Genomic DNA, 17273 nt, shown 5'->3' with positions numbered 1-17273 from the left:
ATTCACTACGTAGTCTCAGGGTGGCCTTGAATGCTCAGTGACTCTCCTACCTCTGCCTCTCCTGAGTGCTGGTATTAAAGGCGTGCACCACCACCACACCTGGCTCTTTTCTTTTGAGATTTTATTGATTTATTTGCTTTTTATTTACTTTTATTTAGGGGGGAGAGAGAGAGATTCAGTGCACTAGGGCCCCTTGCCACTGGTAATCTGGTAATGCATGTGTCACTTTGTGCATCTGGCTTTATGTAGGCACTGTGGAATCAAATCCAGGCCCTCAGGTTTTACATGCAAGTACCTTTAACCAGTGAGCCATCTCTCAAGCCCTTTTAAAAAAAATTACTTATTTGAGAGTGGCAGACAGAGAGAGAAAATGGGCATGCCAGGGCCTCCACCCCTGCAACGAATTCCAGAAACATACACCGCCTTGTGCATCTGGCTATATATGGGTACTGGGGAATCGAATCTGTGTCCTTCCGCAAGCCCATAACCGCTAAGCCATCTCTCCAAGCCTTTAAGAGATATTCTATTGATTTATTTTCAAGAGAGAGAGTGCGCATGCATGGCAGTGAGAGTGTCATGGCCTCTTAATTCATATCTACTTATTACTTTTGGAATCCCAGCCTAGCTTAAGTACCCTGAAGACAGAGACCTTATCTGTCTCAAGTTTCTTATGCAATGACTGGTACAGGCTAATATCTGCTAAGAGAATGAACATACCTCTGTCTGGACAGGTGAGCAAGGTGGTTTCTGGGCACTAACTCTCAGTTTCAAGTAACTGGGATGTTTCTGCTAATGCATACTCTAGGAACCCCATCCATAGAGGACTGAGATAGAGTCCCTAAGTTCACTTTGTTTTTTTGAGGTAGGGTTTTGCTCTAGTCCAGGCTGACTTGGAATTCACTATGTAGTCTTAGGCTGGCCTCCAACTCACAGAGCTCTTCCTACCTCTGCCTTCCAATGCTGGGATTAAAGGTGTGTGCTATCAGGCCCAGCTTAAATTCCCATTTTTATTATTTTTTTTTAAATTTTTTTGTTCATTTATTTATTTATTTATTTGAGAGCGACAGACATAGAGAGAAAGACAGATAGAGGGAGAGAGAGAGAATGGGCGCGCCAGGGCTTCCAGCCTCTGCAAACGAACTCCAGACGCGTGCGCCCCCTTGTGCATCTGGCTAAAGTGGGACCTGGGGAACCGAGCCTCGAACCAGGGTCCTTAGGCTTCACAGGCAAGCGCTTAGCCGCTAAGCCATCTCTCCAGCCCAAATTCCCATTTTTAAACGATACCCCACAGGAATCTGTGGCTCCTTCTGGAAAATATTGCTCCACATGGCTGTGGGGAAGAGATTAGCCCAGGAATGAGTTTATTGGAGCAGGAATGTCCCCAGGACATGGTTTCTCAACCTCAGTACCAGCAGCAATTGGGCCCAGAGAATTCCTTAAGGAGGGGCTGTCCTGTGCATTGTGGGATGTGTAACAGGTTTCCTGGCCACTGCTTGTCAGAGGTCAGTAGTACTTCTTACCCTTCCCCTGCTTTTACAATCAAAAATGTCCCCAGTTAATGCTAAGTGTCCCATGGTGGACAAAACTGCTGCCACTATGCCACACAGACAATTATTTCCCTGAAGGTTGTGGTAAAGCATTTGCTAGCATAAAGAAAAAGGCCCTGGGTTCAATGCCTACCATAGCGCCCAAAAGAAAGAAAACTAGGGATGGTGGCTTATACCTGTAATCCAGTATTCAGAAGGCTGAGGCAGGAAGATCTCTGCAGGTTCAAGGCCAGCCTGTACTGCATCATAACTTCTAGGATAACTTTGGGCTTTAGAGTCTCAAAAAAAAAAAAAAAAAAAAAAGAGCCAAGGGAAACAGGGAGAACAAAAAAGAACTCACATGAGCTTTGGGGACTTACAAGTAGAGATTTACAACATAATAACCTATAACAATGGGTAAGAAGTACTCAGGTAGTATTTGATTATTGTACTAATGGTGCATGAGAAAGTTCATCATCGTATCTGGCACCATCTCTTCCTGGTCAGGTGGAAGAATATCCTCTTTATAAATCTCTTTATTTCCAAATGCACCCTCCTGACTCACTTCCTGTAGTCTACTCCTGGAAAAAGGAGCAATGCTATTACAGTGGTAGGGCTTGGGACCCTGTTTGTATTCAAATAACATAGGCCAAGTTCCTGCTGATCTTAAACACATTTACTCCTAATACTGCAGCATGCATTACACCACCTACGGCTTCCTTCGAGTGACTGTTACAAAAAGTGCTACTGTGCTTTGTTGAAAAGTGTGAATGCAAGCTGGGCATGGTGGCGCACACCTCTAATCCCAGCACTCGGGGGGCAGAGGTAGGAGGATTGCCGTGAGTTCGAGGCCACCCTGAGACTCCATAGTGAATTCCAGGTCAGTCTGAGCTACAGTGAAACCCTAACTTGAAAAACCAAAAAAAAAGTGTGAATGCAGGTGTTGCTGGCACGAAGCACCCCCAACAGCAGCTGATTGGAGAAAAGGGCTTATTTTGGCTTACAGACACAAGAAGCTCCATGATGGCAGGGGGAAATGTGCCATGAGCAGAGGAGTGGACATCACCTCCTGGCCAACATCAGGTAGACAACAGCAGCAGGAGAGTGTGCCAAACACTGGCAAGGGGGAGCTGGCTATAGTACCCATAAGCCTGCCCCCAACAATACTCACCTCCAGGAGGCTCCACTGCCCAACTGCTACCTGCTGGGGATCTAGCATTCAGAACACACGAGTTTATAGGGGACACTTTTTAAAAAAAAATTTTATTTATGTATTTGAGAGCGACAGACACAGAGAGAAAGACAGATAGAGGGAGAGAGAGAGAATGGGCGCGCCAGGGCTTCCAGCCTCTGCAAACGAACTCCAGACGCGTGCGCCCCCTTGTGCATCTGACTAACGTGGGACCTGGGGAACTGAGCCTGGAACCGGGGTCCTTAGGCTTCACAGGCAAGCGCTTAACCGCTAAGCCATCTCCCCAGCCCTATAGGGGACACTTAATTCAAACTACCACAGCAGGTCTTATCCGGGTTGTGCAAGATAATGTAAAATAATTTATTTTCTAGTAAATTACTATTTCAAGTTTTATAGAGCAAACATGTATTTTCTAATTATGTTTCCTTGTAGTCATTACATCCCTTAAATGCAACATTTTCTAGTGTTGATGACACGCTTCCCTTCCAGCAATGTGGCCCATTTACACAAGGAAGCCTGGTTATTGTCTGTCATGGTTTAAACCTATCTGGCTGGGGGCGGGGGTGGGTGGGAACTGGGAAGATGGCTCCGCAGTTAAAGGCACTAAGCAAACCTGATGACCTGGATTCGACTCCCTAGTACCCAGGTAAAGCCAGGCTCACAAAGTGGTGTATGCCATAGAGTTCATTCGCAGCAGCAGAAGGCCCTGGTGCGCTCTTACACATGTTCCTCCCTCTCTCTCAAATAAGTAATATTTTTTAAAGTTAACCTGTCTATAAGGCATTTGCCTGCAAAGCCCGAGGGTCTCAGTTTGATTCTCCAGGACCCACGTAAGCCAGATGCACAAAAGGGGCGCATGCATCTGGAGCTCGTTTGCAGTGGCTGGAGGTCCTGGCGCACCCATTCTCTCCCTTTCTCTTTTTCTCTGTCTGCCTCTTTCTCTCTCTCTCAAATAAATAAATAAACAACATATATTTTAAAAAAAAAAACTTAACCTAAACCTATCTGGAAGAGATAAGAGACAATCGATCTTGATTCTGTTGGTGGTTCAGAGCAATAGTTGAAAACTCCTGTGCAGAAGCAAGCCTGACCATACCTTGAATCTGCTTGTAGGGCGGACCTTGCAGAGCGGGGAGGCGACTGACTCCACGGTAGCAATTTGGGTCGCTCAGGGTCAATGACGCCTGCTGCTGCGCTTGTCACCTTTGAGGGCTCTGTAGAGAGGCGCCACTGTGGTCAGCGCTCAGATGGGCCAGCTCAGGGTGGGTGGTGGGAAAGCAGCAGTAATCCTAACACACGTGAAGGTGCAGGCTAAGTGGTCAGGAAGCTCAGTGACTGTGAGAGTCGCTCAAACTGCACTGGGGGCTGGAGCGATGGCTCAGCGGTGGAGGTGCTTACCTGGAGAGTCTGATGACCTGGGTAAGATTCCCAGGACCCACGTAAAGCCAGAGGCACGAAGTGAAACATGCAGCTGGAGTTCATTTGCAGTGGCCAGAAGCCCTGGTGCACCCACACACACACATTCTCTTTCCCTCTCTCTCCCTCTCTCTCTCTCTCTCTCTCTCTCTCTCTCTCTCTTCCCCCCTCCCTCTCTTTGCAAATAAATTTAATTTAATTTCCCCGTAAAAGAAATGTGGTGCCGTCCAGTAAGAGTGATCTGACCCCACAAGGTTGTCCTTTTGGAAGGACGAGTAGCCACTGGGCTCCAAGACACGCCCCAGGCACAGTTCTTGAGCTCCTGGGGCATCTGGCTGACCCTTTGTCCTAGGAAGATACAAGAGCACCTGAAGGGGGGAATGGATTTGCAGCATTCTAGCTGCAGAACCATGCCAGCCTGAAGGATGGGCGCCGCGCGATGTTGAGGAAGGTGCCTCACTGTGGGAAGGAAAAGCAACAGGGCGCTGTCCGCCCCCAACCACAGGTGGGGAGGCTCTAGAGCAGAGGTTGGTGTGTCAGTAGCTTCTCGGAGTTCTCTTTAGTGGGAAAGTCGGGTGCAATGGCTAGGGCACTGGTCCCCAGTAGCAAGTAGTATGTATATTAGCTGATGACAACACATTTAAGGAAAAGCTGTAGAGACTTAATTTTCATTCCTTATCACTTAGTCTGTCTTTGCTCCTATGTATCTTAGACTCCCTGCTGCTCCCAGTTCTATCTAATTAAAAAAAATAGGGGACTGGAGAGATGGCTTAGTGGTTAAGGTACATGCCTGTGAAGCCTGAGGACCCTGGTTCGATTCTCCAGGTTCCACATAAGCCAGATACACATGGTGGCACATGTGTCTGGAGTTCGTTTGCAGTGGTTAGAGGTCCTGGCATGCCCATTCTCTCTCTCTAGTAAATGAATGAATAAATAAACTAAAAATGTTTTTTAAAAATAAGGTTGGAGGGCCGGGCGTGGTGGCACATGCCTTTAATCCCAGCACTTGGGAGGCAGAGGTAGGAGGATCGCCGAGAGTTCGAGGCCACCCTGAGACTACATAGTGAATTCCAGGTCAGCCTGAGCCAGAGTGAGACCCTACCTCGAAAAACCAAAAAAAAAATAAATAAATAAAAAATAAGGTTGGAAGTGTGGAGGTTCCTAAAGCAGCTAGAGATTGATCTACCATATGACCCAGCTATAGCACTCCTAGGCATATATCCAAAGGATTCATCTCATTTCCTTAGAAGTACATGCTCAACCATGTTTATTGCTGCTCAATTTATAATAGCTGGGAAATGGAACCAGCCTAGATGTCCCTCAACAGATGAGTGGATAATGAAGATGTGGTACATTTATACAATGGAGTTCTACTCAGCGGTAAAGAAAAATGAAGTTATGAAATTTGCAGAAAAAATGGATGGACCTGGAAAGTATTATACTAAGTCAGGTAACCCAGGCCCAGAAAGCCAAGCGCCACATGTTCTCCCTCATATGGGGATCCTAGCTACAGATGACTGGGCTTCTGTGTGAGAATGAAAATACTTAGTAGCAGAGGCCAGTAAGTTGAAAAGGAGACATAAAGGGTGGAGAAAGGAAGGGAGGAGGATACTTAATAGGTTGATATTGTATATATGTAATTACAATGATTGTAATGGGGAGGTAATATGATTGAGAATGGAATTTCAAACGGGAAAGTGTGGGGGTGGGGTGGGAGGGAATTACCATGGGATATATTTTATAATCATGGAAAATGTTAATAAAAATTAAAAAAAAAAAAAAAAAAAAAAAAAAAAAAAAAAAAAAAAAAATAAGGTTGGAGAGATGGCTTAGCAGTTAAGACACTTGTCTGCAAAGTCAAAGTACCCAGGTTCAATTCCTCTGGACCCATATAAGCACAGTAGTACACACAGTAGTACATGTGTCTGGAGCTTGTTTGCAGCAGCTAGAGGCCTTGGCACGCACATTCTATCTCTTTCTCTCTCTCTGCTTTTCTCTCTCACTCAAATAAATAAAAATTATATTATATATATATATTTTTTTTGCTGGATGGACCTGGTGGTGCACGCCTTTAATCCTAGCACTCAGGCAGAGGCAGGAAGATCACCAAGAGTTCAAGGCCACCCTAAGACTACATAGTGAATTCCAGGTCAGCCTGGGCTAGAGTGAGACCCTACCTCAAAAAAAAAAATTATTTGCAAGCAGACAGAGAGAGAAAGAGAGAGGAAAAAAGAGAGAATAGACATGGCAGGGCCTTAGTTGCTGCAAATTAACTCCAGATGTATGTGCCACTTTGTACACCTAGCTTTACATGGGTACTGGGGAAATAAATGGGGACTGTTGAGCTTAGCAGGCAAGTACCTTAACTACTGAGCCATTCTCCAGCTCAGTTTTATCTGATTTTGGTGTCCATCATTGACGCTAGCGATTCTAAACCCAGAGTAATATGGGAGGCCTTCAGAAGAGCATCCACAACCTGAAACTACTGACAACCTTTTGGAGTATGTTTTCTGGGGCAAGGGATCCATGGTACTGATTAAATTCAAGGAGTCTATGATTCCTCTCACCCAAATTTTAAAAAATCATAGTTTGGGGGAATAGCAGTCCCATAGTCTTCAATCCTAATATACTTAAGTGTTAACCTCTGCTTAATATTAGCCTGTCTTTCTCAACAGGCTAAAAACCAAGAAAAAAGACATAGCTTTTATTCACTACTCCGGTGGTGCCTCACATACTGGATAGGCCTAACTGATACTCAAGAAATACTTAACAAATAAAGATTCAATGTGATAAGAGCCTAATGAATCATTCTATCCATAGTGTGTACTTTCTGCCTCTTTGAAGTTTACTACCCTAGGCATCTCATAAATGAAGTCATACAGTATTTGTCTGTTTCTAAACTTTATTTTTATTTTATTTATTTTGAGAGAGAGAGAGGGAGAGAGAGAATAGGTGTGCCAGGGCCTCCAGCCACTGCAAATGAACGCCAGACTCATGTGCCCCCTTTTGCATCTGGCTAACGTGGGTCCTGGAGAGTCGAACCGGGATCCTTTGGCTTTGCAGGCAAACGCCTTAACTGCTAAGCCATCTCTCCAGCCCATATTTGTCTTTTTTTTTAATTTTATTTTATTTTATTTTTTTTTTATTTTTCAAGGTAGGGTCTCACTCTAGCCCAGGCTGACCTGGAATTCACTATGGAGTCTCAGGGTGGCCTCGAACTCACGGCGATCCTCCTACCTCTGCCTCCCGAGTGCTGGGATTAAAGGCGTGTGCCACCACACCCGGCCATATTTGTCTTTTTTGCATGTGTGATGTATGTGTGCATACATGTTCACACACGTGAGCACACGTGCACGTGAGGTGCACTTGCATGTGGAGGACAGAGGTCGACATCAGGTGTCTTTCTCAATCGCTCTCCACCTTGTTGTTTGAGTCAGGATCTCTCATTGAACCCAGGGCTGATTCAGCAAGACTCACTAGGCAAGAAGCCCTAGGGACCCAGCTGTTCTCACCTCCCCAGTGCTGGGGTTACAGGTGCACGCCATCACGCCCAGCATTTTACCTGGGTGCTGAGGATCCAAACTTGGGTCCTCATGCTTATTCAGTCATCACTTTCTCACTGAGCCAATTGCCTAGCCCCAAGGACTTGTCTTTGTGACTGGCTTGTTTCACTTATATAATGTCCTCACAGTTCGTCCATGTTGGATGTATATGCCAGAATTTCCTTTATATTTTTTCCTCCAGAGAAAATCTTTTTTTTCCTCAAACATCTTTATTCACACAAAATCCCCCCTCCTTCTTCATGATTTCTGATTTTGTTTTTTTCTGAGGTAGGGTCTCACTCAAGCCCAGGCTGACCTGGAATTCACTATGTAGTCTCAGGCTGGCCTCAAACTCATGGCGATCCTCCTACCTCTGCCTCCCGAGTGCTGGGATTAAAGGTGTGTGCCACCATGCCCAATTGATTTCTGATTTTTTAAAAAAAAAGATTTATTTTTATTTATCTATTTGAGAGTGACAGAGAGAGAGAGAGAGATAAAGAATGGGCACATCAGGGCCTACAGCCACTAAAAATGAACTCCAGATACATAATCCACCTTATGCATCCGGCTTATGTGAGTCCTGGGGAATTGAGCCTGGAACTGGGGTCCTTAGGCTTCATAGGCAAGTGCTTAACCACTAAGCAATCTCTCCAGCCCTGAAAATTGTAAATCTTTACTGAGAGAATCTAATAAATCACACTTTCAATATAGTCACAGTATATGTGGCTTCAGTTTGTCTTTTTGTTATTGTCCCTTTCTTTCTTTTCGAAAAAGAGAGAGAGAATGGGCATGCCAGGACCACTGCAAACTACAAATGCAGGTGCCACCTTGTCCATATGGTTTACGTGGGTAGTGGGGAATCAAACCTGGGTCCTTAAGCTTTGCAGGCAAGCACCTTAACAGCTAAGCCATCCCTCCATCCCTGGTTTTTTGTTTTTTTTCAGTTTTTGAAGCATGGTCTCATTCTATTTCAGGCTGACCTGAAATAAAAAAAAATAAACTGGCTTAGTGGTTAAGCACTTGCCTGTGAAGCCTAAGGACCCTGGCTTGAGGCTTGATTCCCCCAGTACCCATGTAAGCCAAATGCACAAGGTGGCACACGCAGCTGGAGTTCATTTGCAGTGATTGGAGGCCCTGGCACACCCATTCTCTCTCTCTCTCTGCCTCTTTTTCTGTCTGTCACCCTCCAATAAATAAACAAAAAAATTAAAAAGGGCTTTCTTATAAAAATTATTTTATTTATTAGAGAGAGAGAAAGAGAAAGAGAAGGAGGCAGATAGAATGGGCACATCAGGCACATCAGGACCTCCAGCCACTGCCAAGGAACTCCAGACACATGCGCCACCTTGTGCATCTGGCTTACGTGGGTCCTGGAGAATCAAACCTGTGTCCTTTGGCTTTGCAGGCAAGCACCTTAATTGCTAAGCCATTTCCCCAACTCTCTAGCTCTCTCTCTCTCCCTCCCCCCACTCTCTCTTTTTTAAGACAGGCTGTCCTTGAACTATATTTGTAGCAAAGGATGACCTTGCCCTTCTGATCCACCTCCTTAGTGCTAGGATTATAGGGGTATGGCACCATGCCCCATTTTCTGATGTGACTTTAATACACCCATGTGCTCACATGTTCTAAGTCTACATGTAAGTTTATACAATCGTGTCCTTTATACTTTTCAGGAGTAGGTTTCTTGTCAGTCCATACTTCCTGGCTGGTGCTGGCCAGATGATGGTGTGTCTACACGCACAATGGGATGCAAAGTCATTCTGCCTCTGCATTTATTTTCAAATTGGAGCCAAATGCTGCTCCATAAAATAGAGTCACTATTTCACCCAATATCTAATCACTTAGAGCACTGCATAGCCGGACCTCCAGTTTATTTTGCTCCAGTTTATTCCTTTCGCTGAAATAATGTGCAAAGTCCATTTAATGGCAATGCGTGCTATAGTGGTTTTTAAATGCTTACCAAAGTCCAAAAGACCAATTTTCAATATAGCTCATGCTAGAGAAGTAAATTATCAGCAGAGCAGTAAATTAAATACATTTACATTAACCAACCCTCAACTGAGTTCTGATAAAGAGGGTTGGTGAAAGCGTTACACGCACAAGATTCATTTTAAAGCCATCTCTTTAAACAGCAGTGACTTTGAAAAAGTGGCTTTAACATTGCTGTTGGAAAACACCTGACCAAGAACAGCTTGCGGGAGGACAGGGTTTATTTTGGCTTACAGACTCCATGATGCCAGGGGAAAACATGGCATAAGCTAAGGTTGGTACATCACCTTATGGCTGACTTCAGATGGGCAGCAGCAGCAGGAGAGTGTGCCAAACACTGACAAGGGGAAGCTGGCTATAACATCCATAAACCCACCCACCAACAGCACACTTCCTCCAGTAAAGGAGACAATCCCCAGATTGTCATCAGCTGGGGACACATTTATGGGGAATTCCTGAGTTAAACCACCACCCACATCCTAAATTCTTCTTAGTCAGGAATCAATAGAAAAGAGAAAATATTTTATTCTTCTACATCATTTGTATTTTGGGGGGAGTGGGTTTAAAGCAAGATCTCACTGTAGCCAAGGCTAACCTGGAACTCACTCTGTAGCCCAGGCTGGCCTTGAATTAATGATGATCTTCCTACCTCAGCCTCCTGAGTGCTGGGATTAAAGGTGTGAATTACCATGCCTGGTTTATATTAGTTGTGTTTTATGAAAAAAATAAATGTTTTCTATTTTCATCACAGAAATCTTATCAGTTAAAAGAGGAATGGGCCGGGCGTGGTGGCGCACACCTTTAATCCCAGCACTTGGGAGGCAGAGGTAGGAGGATCGCCATGAGTTCGAGGCTACCCTGAGACACCATAGTGAATTCCAGGTCAGCCTGGGCTAGAGTGAGACCCTACCTCGAAAAACCAAAAAAAAAAAAAAAAAAAAAGAGGAATGGCCCTTTTTCTTCCTCCCCCCTCCTCCCGGAGACAAGGTCTCACACTATAATCTAGGATGGGTTCAATTTGAGGCAATCCTCCTGTTTCAGCTACCAAAATGCTGGGATTCGAGGCATAAAGCACTACTACATTTTGCACTCGGTTGTAAAAGGACAAATTGAGATTAGGGAGTGGAAGTGATAACTGTCAAAACCTGTTCGTTGTCCTTCCCTGCCCCTCACCCCTAATGAAATGGGGACTTGCGGTCAATGGATCCAAGGAGGCCAAGACAGGCAGGGCAATGAGGCCGCTCAGAACCTCCACACTAAGCCGTGCACCGCATCATTCTACTGACACAGAACTTTGCTAGGTCAAAGGTCTGAGGAGCCCCAGACGTTTTCTCCCACTCTGCCCTCACAGTAGGCCACCCCAAGCTGGTGAGCTGTAAGGAATGCAGGGTGGCGGTAAGAGCCGTGGACTTTTGGACTTGGTATGTTGAAACCCAGAGTTTCAACTCCAAGCTGCCATTTACTAAACACGTCTTGTGTGCAAGGGTCTGTGCTAAAGTTTTCACGTGTTCTAAAACAATCAGAGATCATACTGTCAAATGACAGTGGAGCTTGGCGGCTGGACACACAGCTCTATACCACCTGTAGTATTTTTCTTTTTCCCTTCCTTCCTTCCTTCTTCCCTCCCTCTTTCTTTGTTTTTTCCTTCCTTCCTTCTTTCCTTCCCTCCTTCCCTCCCTCCCTTCCTTCCTTCCTTCCTTTCTTGAGGGAGGTTCTTATTCTAGTCCAGGTTGACCTGAAACTCACTCTGTAACTCACACTGCCCTTGAACTTACTGTGATCCTCCACCACACCAGGCTCTGAGGAGTTTTTTTCAGAGACCTCTACTTTCATGAAGCTGGGATTCTTCCCCCCCGCACCCCCGCCCACCCCCGCCAACCAGATAGGTTTTCACTCTATCCGAGGCTGACCTGCAATTCACTATGTAGTCTCAGGGTGGCCTTGAACTACCTCTGCCTGGGATTAAAGTTATGCACCACCACACCCAGCTTTTTAATTTATTTTAAGGGGGGGGGAGCTGTGATTCCTAACTGTGGTGCCGAAAAGAACTTCAGGATGAATTGGTATGAGGCAGAGTTGCAGTTCATTTATTTATTGAGTTGTAGTTTATTAACATGGACTTAAGCATGGGCATTACTAGGTGTTCAGGGAAACATAGGCACCGGCTTCTCAACAGTCACAAGTTCAGTGTCTTGGCAACACCTGAATACACAATTTTGAAGGCTTTTAGAATTCTATTGTTTAAAGTGTTTCTAGGGGGCCCCTTCCCCCTTTCTCTCTCTTTTTTCTACCTTTTTAGTATATGAGATTATAGGATAGTTCCAACGTGCCTTGGATAGGATAACAATCTGATGAGATAAAACCACAGGTCATGAAGGTTGCACAAGGGAGTTAAGACATGTCTTTTACTGGAAATGGAGCTCCTGGAACATTTCAGGTTACACCTGGGAAAGGACAAAGGCTACATTTGGTCACACATTTGGACCTTAGGCATGGCTCAGTGTTATTTTAACATTCTTTACTGAAATAGCTCCAAGTAAAAGGAAGATTGTCTTTATATAGGAAATTTGCACAGCAAATGTTAACTGTAATGGAATCTTTAAAGAATTTTTTCTTTGTGTTTATTTTGTATCCTGCTACTTGCTAAAAGTGTTTATCAGCTCTAACAGTTTGCTGGTAGAGGTTTTAGGGTCCTTTATGTATTGAATCATATCATCTGCAAATAGTGATAATTTGACCTCTTCCTTTCCAATTTGTATCCCTTTCATGAGTGTCTCTTGCCTTATTGCTATGACTAAGACTTCCAGTACTATATTCAATAAAAGTGGGGACAGTGGACACCCTTGTTTTGTTCTTGAATTTAGTGGAAAAGCTTTGAGTTTTTCACCATTTAGTATTATGTTGGCTGTAGGTTTGTCATAATGTTCCTTCTATTCCCAGTTTCTGTAATACTTGTACCATGAATGGAAGTTGGATTTTTGTCAAATGCCTTTTCTGCATTTATTGAGATGATCATGTGATTTTTGTCCTTCAGACCATTTATATGATGTATTACATTTATCGATTTGCATATGTTGACCCATCCTTGCACCTCTGGGATAAAGCCAACTTGGTGCAGGTGAATAATCTTTTTGATATATGCTTGTATTCTGTTTGCCAATATTTTGTTCAGAATTTTTGCATCTATGTTCATGAGGGAGATTGGTCTGTAATTTTCTTTTTTTGTTCTGTCTTTGCCTGGTTTTGGTATGAGGGTGATGCTGGCTTAAAGAATTTTTTTCTAATTTTTATTTGAGAGCGAGAGAAAGGCGCATATAGAGAGAACGGGTGCACCAGGACCTCAAGCCACTGCAAATGAACTCCAGACACATGCACCACCTTGTGTATCTGGCTTATGTGAGTACTGGGGAATTAAACCTGGGTCCTTAGGCTTCGCAGGCAAGCATCTTAACTGGGATGCCATCTCTCCAGCCCTGTGAAGGAACTCTTGACCTCACTGGGTGAGGGACTTCAGGGAGACTCCAGGGCAGCATGCTCCTTTCCCTTCCCACATCCCCTTAACTTCCCCGTCTTTCTACCCCGCCTCAAAAGGATCTACAAGGACGGCTTCTCCAGAGTTATGCTCTAGGTTTCCTTCTCATGAAGGATGCCTGAGTATATAAGCAAAACTCTATTTCATGTTATATTTAAATAATACATGCTAACGATTACAGAGGTGTTGTGAACTCAAGAGAGCTTCATTCTTAAGAAGCACCACTCATATTCTGAAAATGCCTGAATAACAGATGAATGTAATGTGACTTTATACACTTAACATTTTATATATAAAACATACATTAACTTATACACACACATATATAATTTTTACCACAACTACATAAAGGTTTTAGGGAGGTGAGGAAAACTAAGGTTCAAAAATCCTAGCCAGGCGTGGTGGCGCCCGCCCTTAATCCCAGCACTCCGGATGCAGAGGTAGGAAGATCACTGTGAGTTCGAGGCCACCCTGAGACTACATAGTGAGTTCCAGGTCAGCCTGGGCTACAGCAAGACCCTACCTTGAAAAACAGAACAAGAAAGTCCTGTTGCAGGCTGGAGAGATGGCTTAACGGTTAAGGCACTTGCTTGCAAGACCAAAGGATCCACATTTGACTCCCCAGTACCCATGTAGGCACAAAGTGGTGCATGCCTCTAGAGTTTATTTGCAGTGGCTAGAGGCCCTGGCGCACGGTCATTTTCTCTCTCTTTCAAACAAACAAATAAAATTATATAAAATTTGTATGTAGAGAGAAAGAAGACAAAGAATGGCACTGCCAATGAACTCCAGATGTATGCACCACTTCATGCATCTGGCTTTACGTGGGTACTGGGGAAACAGAACCCAGTTTGCAGGCAAACGTCTTCACCATGAAGCCATGTCTCCAGCCCAAATAAATAAGATACACACACACACACACACACACACACACACACACACTATATATGTGTGTGTGTGTGTATGTGTATATGTGTATATGTATATGTATATGTATATGTATATGTATATGTATATGTATATGTATATGTATATGTATATGTATGTATGTAATTTTAATCCTGTGGCTTAGGTCAAACCTAGGTTCTCAAGTGGACTCACACTACATCACAGCTCCCTCTTCTCCGGTGCCTCATTAATGTAAACAGGCAGTTGCCGCGCTGACCCCGGGGCGTTCTTTGCAGCTCACTGCCCGACAGTTTTGGGAAGTGCAGAAAGTTCAAGGTCGCGCTGCAGCAACTGGCGCGCTCGGAGCGGCGCCGCGCGGGGGTCGGGAGGTCCGCGGGAGGTCGGCCGGCCCGCAGGGGCGCAGCGCGCGTGCGCAGTGGTCTCGCAGCCCGGGGGGGGGGGGGTCCTCGGCGACTCCGCCGCCGCCGCCTCCGCCCGGGCCGCGGGCGCCCTCGGCCAGGACGGTTGGCCCCTCCCCGGCTCTGGTTCCGTCTCGCAAGTGCGGAGCCGGGGAGGAGGGGGAGGCGAGCAGGGAGGGAGGAGCCACCTGCACGCCGGGCTCCCCGTCGGCCCGCCCCGAGGGGCGTGTGCGGGGCGGGGCGGGGCTGGCGGCGGACTTCGGTCCCCGGGCGGGCGCTGCAGGCCGGCGGCGGCGGCGGCGGCGTCCGGGGGTGCGGGAGCCATGTCGGCGGCGCTGCTGGGGCTCCGGCCCGAGGTGCGCGACACCTGCACGTCGCTGGCGCTGATGCTGTCGGTGGTGCTGTTGGCGGGGCTGGCCCGCGTGGTCGCCCGGCACCAGCTTCGCAGGCCCGTGGCCCACGCCTTCGTCCTGGAGTTCCTAGCCACCTTCCAGCTCTGCTGCTGCACCCACGAGCTGCAGCTGCTGAGCCAGCAGGACCCCGCGCACCCCACCTGGACGCTGACCCTCATCTACTTCTTCTCGCTGGTGCACGGCCTCACTCTGGTGGGCACCGCCAGCAACCCGTGCGGAGTGATGATGCAGATGATGCTGGGGGCTATGTCTCCCGAGATGGGTGCCGTCAGGTTGCTGGCTCAGCTGATGAGCGCCCTAGGCAGCAGGTACTGCATAGGTGCCCTGTGGAGCCTGGGTCTGGCCAAGTACCACTTCGACGAGAAGAGCTTAGCTTGCAAGAACCCCATCCACGCCGACCTGTCCAAAGCGATCGTCACCGAGGCCATCTGCTCCTTTATTTTCCACAGCGCTCTGCTGCAATTCCAAGAGGTCCGGAACAAGCTTCGCATCCACCTGCTGGCTGCGCTCATCACCTTTTTGGCCTATGCAGGTTTGTCATTACCACACACCACCTACCTGGCAGTCCCGAGCCTCCGTGGTCTGAGGCTCTTAAGTTCTTTCTTTACTCAGATACATTTGAAACCCCTGCTTCAAAGCGATAACAGTATTTGTACCCACCCCCCACCGCGTTATTCTAGCCCCTTTGCAGCCGGTCCTTAACTGATAGGGCCAATCTTTAGAACATTCTGTGCTGTTTTGAACACTCGGAGAAAGCGGACACTACGGTGCTGAAACCGATCTTATTGCCAAGGGTTTAGATATCCTACAGAGGGATTGTTTTCGTGTTAGAAAGCTTACCGGTTTACCTCTTTCATGCCCAGGTGGTATTATAGATCTTTTCTGACTCTCTCTGAAAAATGATCCCGAGTCTAAAAGGTCCCAATTTAAAGCACAAGGCACATGATTGGTTTAGTAATAGTAATAGCATGAAAATTCTGTATTTGCGTTTTCTACTTTTCCTTACAAATTGTCATTCATTTCTGTAATAGTTCATCTTGAGTTATAGAAACTCAATCTTGAGTTATTTAGAACTTTTAAGTAGCCTATCAAGAAATTTCTGCGTTTCAGAATTAAAACTTGCTTGAAATTGAAGATGTTTGGTGTGGTGTGGCATGCCTGTAATCCCGGCATTCAGGGGACAGAGGCAGGAAGATGGTGGCAAGTCCAGGGCTAAACTGGTCTACATGGTGAGTTCTAGGCCAACCGGGCTACAGTGTAACCCTGCCTCAAAACAAACAAAACCAGAAATCCCAACTGGGACTATATCAGCATTATAAAAAAGTTTTGAAGGCATGAATATGATCGGTAATCTAGTCATTAAAAATGAAACAATGGGCAGTGTAGCTAAGTAGTAAAGTGCTTGCATAGCCCACACAAGGTACCTGGTTCAGTTTCAGTGCCACACACACACAAAAAAAATTAAACAAAAATCCCCTTGAAACTTAGTGGACTTCTAAACATATGTTTAATCTTTGAGGGTAAAAATGAAAGACTTCACAATTCATTTTCTCTTTTTTAGATCTAGTAATATATTTTTAGTAGGCACATGAAAATACATTGTGTAAATGGTCATATGCATATTTGAGGGGTTGATGAATAACTTCTTATGTGTTAAGAGTTGTGGGTATTGGCTAAAGCAGAAATATTGTACATAAATAGTGTTATGCCTGGTAAACAACAGTTGTGTCATAGTGTAGTTCTAAATAAGCAGTACAGGGGCATGGTGGTGCATGTCTCTAATTCCAGCACTTTGGAGGAAAGGGCAGGAGGATGACCCGTTCAAGGCTCGCCTTAGCTACATAGTGAGTCTGAGACCAGCCTAGGCTACATGAGACCCTGTCTCAAAAACACCAAAAAGCATTAATTATATGTGGATCTTTCTCATCCTTATGTTACCCCTCTCTTTGCTGATTGTTGTGACGGTGGTGTTCTTTCTGTTTTTATGCTTTTAATGTAGTTATGATTCCATAAGCAATAATGTATATAATACATGCCACTCTCAGGCTGGGGACATAGCTCAGAGGTCGAGTATTTGCCTGCATGCACAGGCCCTGGGTTCAATCCCTAGCACAGCAAAAGAAAAAAGAGACAGATACGAAAGGACCATTCCCTATATATTAATAGAAATTTTGAAAGAAGAGAAACATGATACTTGAAATTTTAGACAAGTAAAAGGGAAGATATGGGAAGAATCTTGAACATCTCAACTTAAGGGATTTAAACACTGCTCCTTTACTCTTGAAACATGGGTGCTAATTGCAGGGTAGAAGGAGTAATATGATCACTAAGGCAGAGGATTTCCAACATTTCTCTC

The 17273-nt window shown here is 45.5% G+C and overlaps 1 protein-coding gene across 1 annotated transcript in view; it reads left to right on the top strand.

Annotated features, from left to right (window-relative positions):
* Aqp11 (aquaporin 11) overlaps nucleotides 1-17273 on the top strand; it is a 49458-nt gene that overhangs the window by 13143 nt on the left and 19042 nt on the right. The window contains exons 2-3 of the mRNA XM_045146121.1: nucleotides 14346-14514; nucleotides 14646-15449. Coding sequence (XP_045002056.1) covers nucleotides 14346-14514; nucleotides 14646-15449 — 973 coding nt within the window. The remainder of the gene's footprint in view (nucleotides 1-14345; nucleotides 14515-14645; nucleotides 15450-17273) is intronic.

The sequence above is a fragment of the Jaculus jaculus genome, chromosome 3, assembly GCF_020740685.1.
Source record: "Jaculus jaculus isolate mJacJac1 chromosome 3, mJacJac1.mat.Y.cur, whole genome shotgun sequence".
Taxonomy (NCBI): domain Eukaryota; kingdom Metazoa; phylum Chordata; class Mammalia; order Rodentia; family Dipodidae; genus Jaculus; species Jaculus jaculus.
Note: the sequence above shows the minus strand (reverse complement) of the source record. Positions and strands in the feature narration are given on the sequence as shown.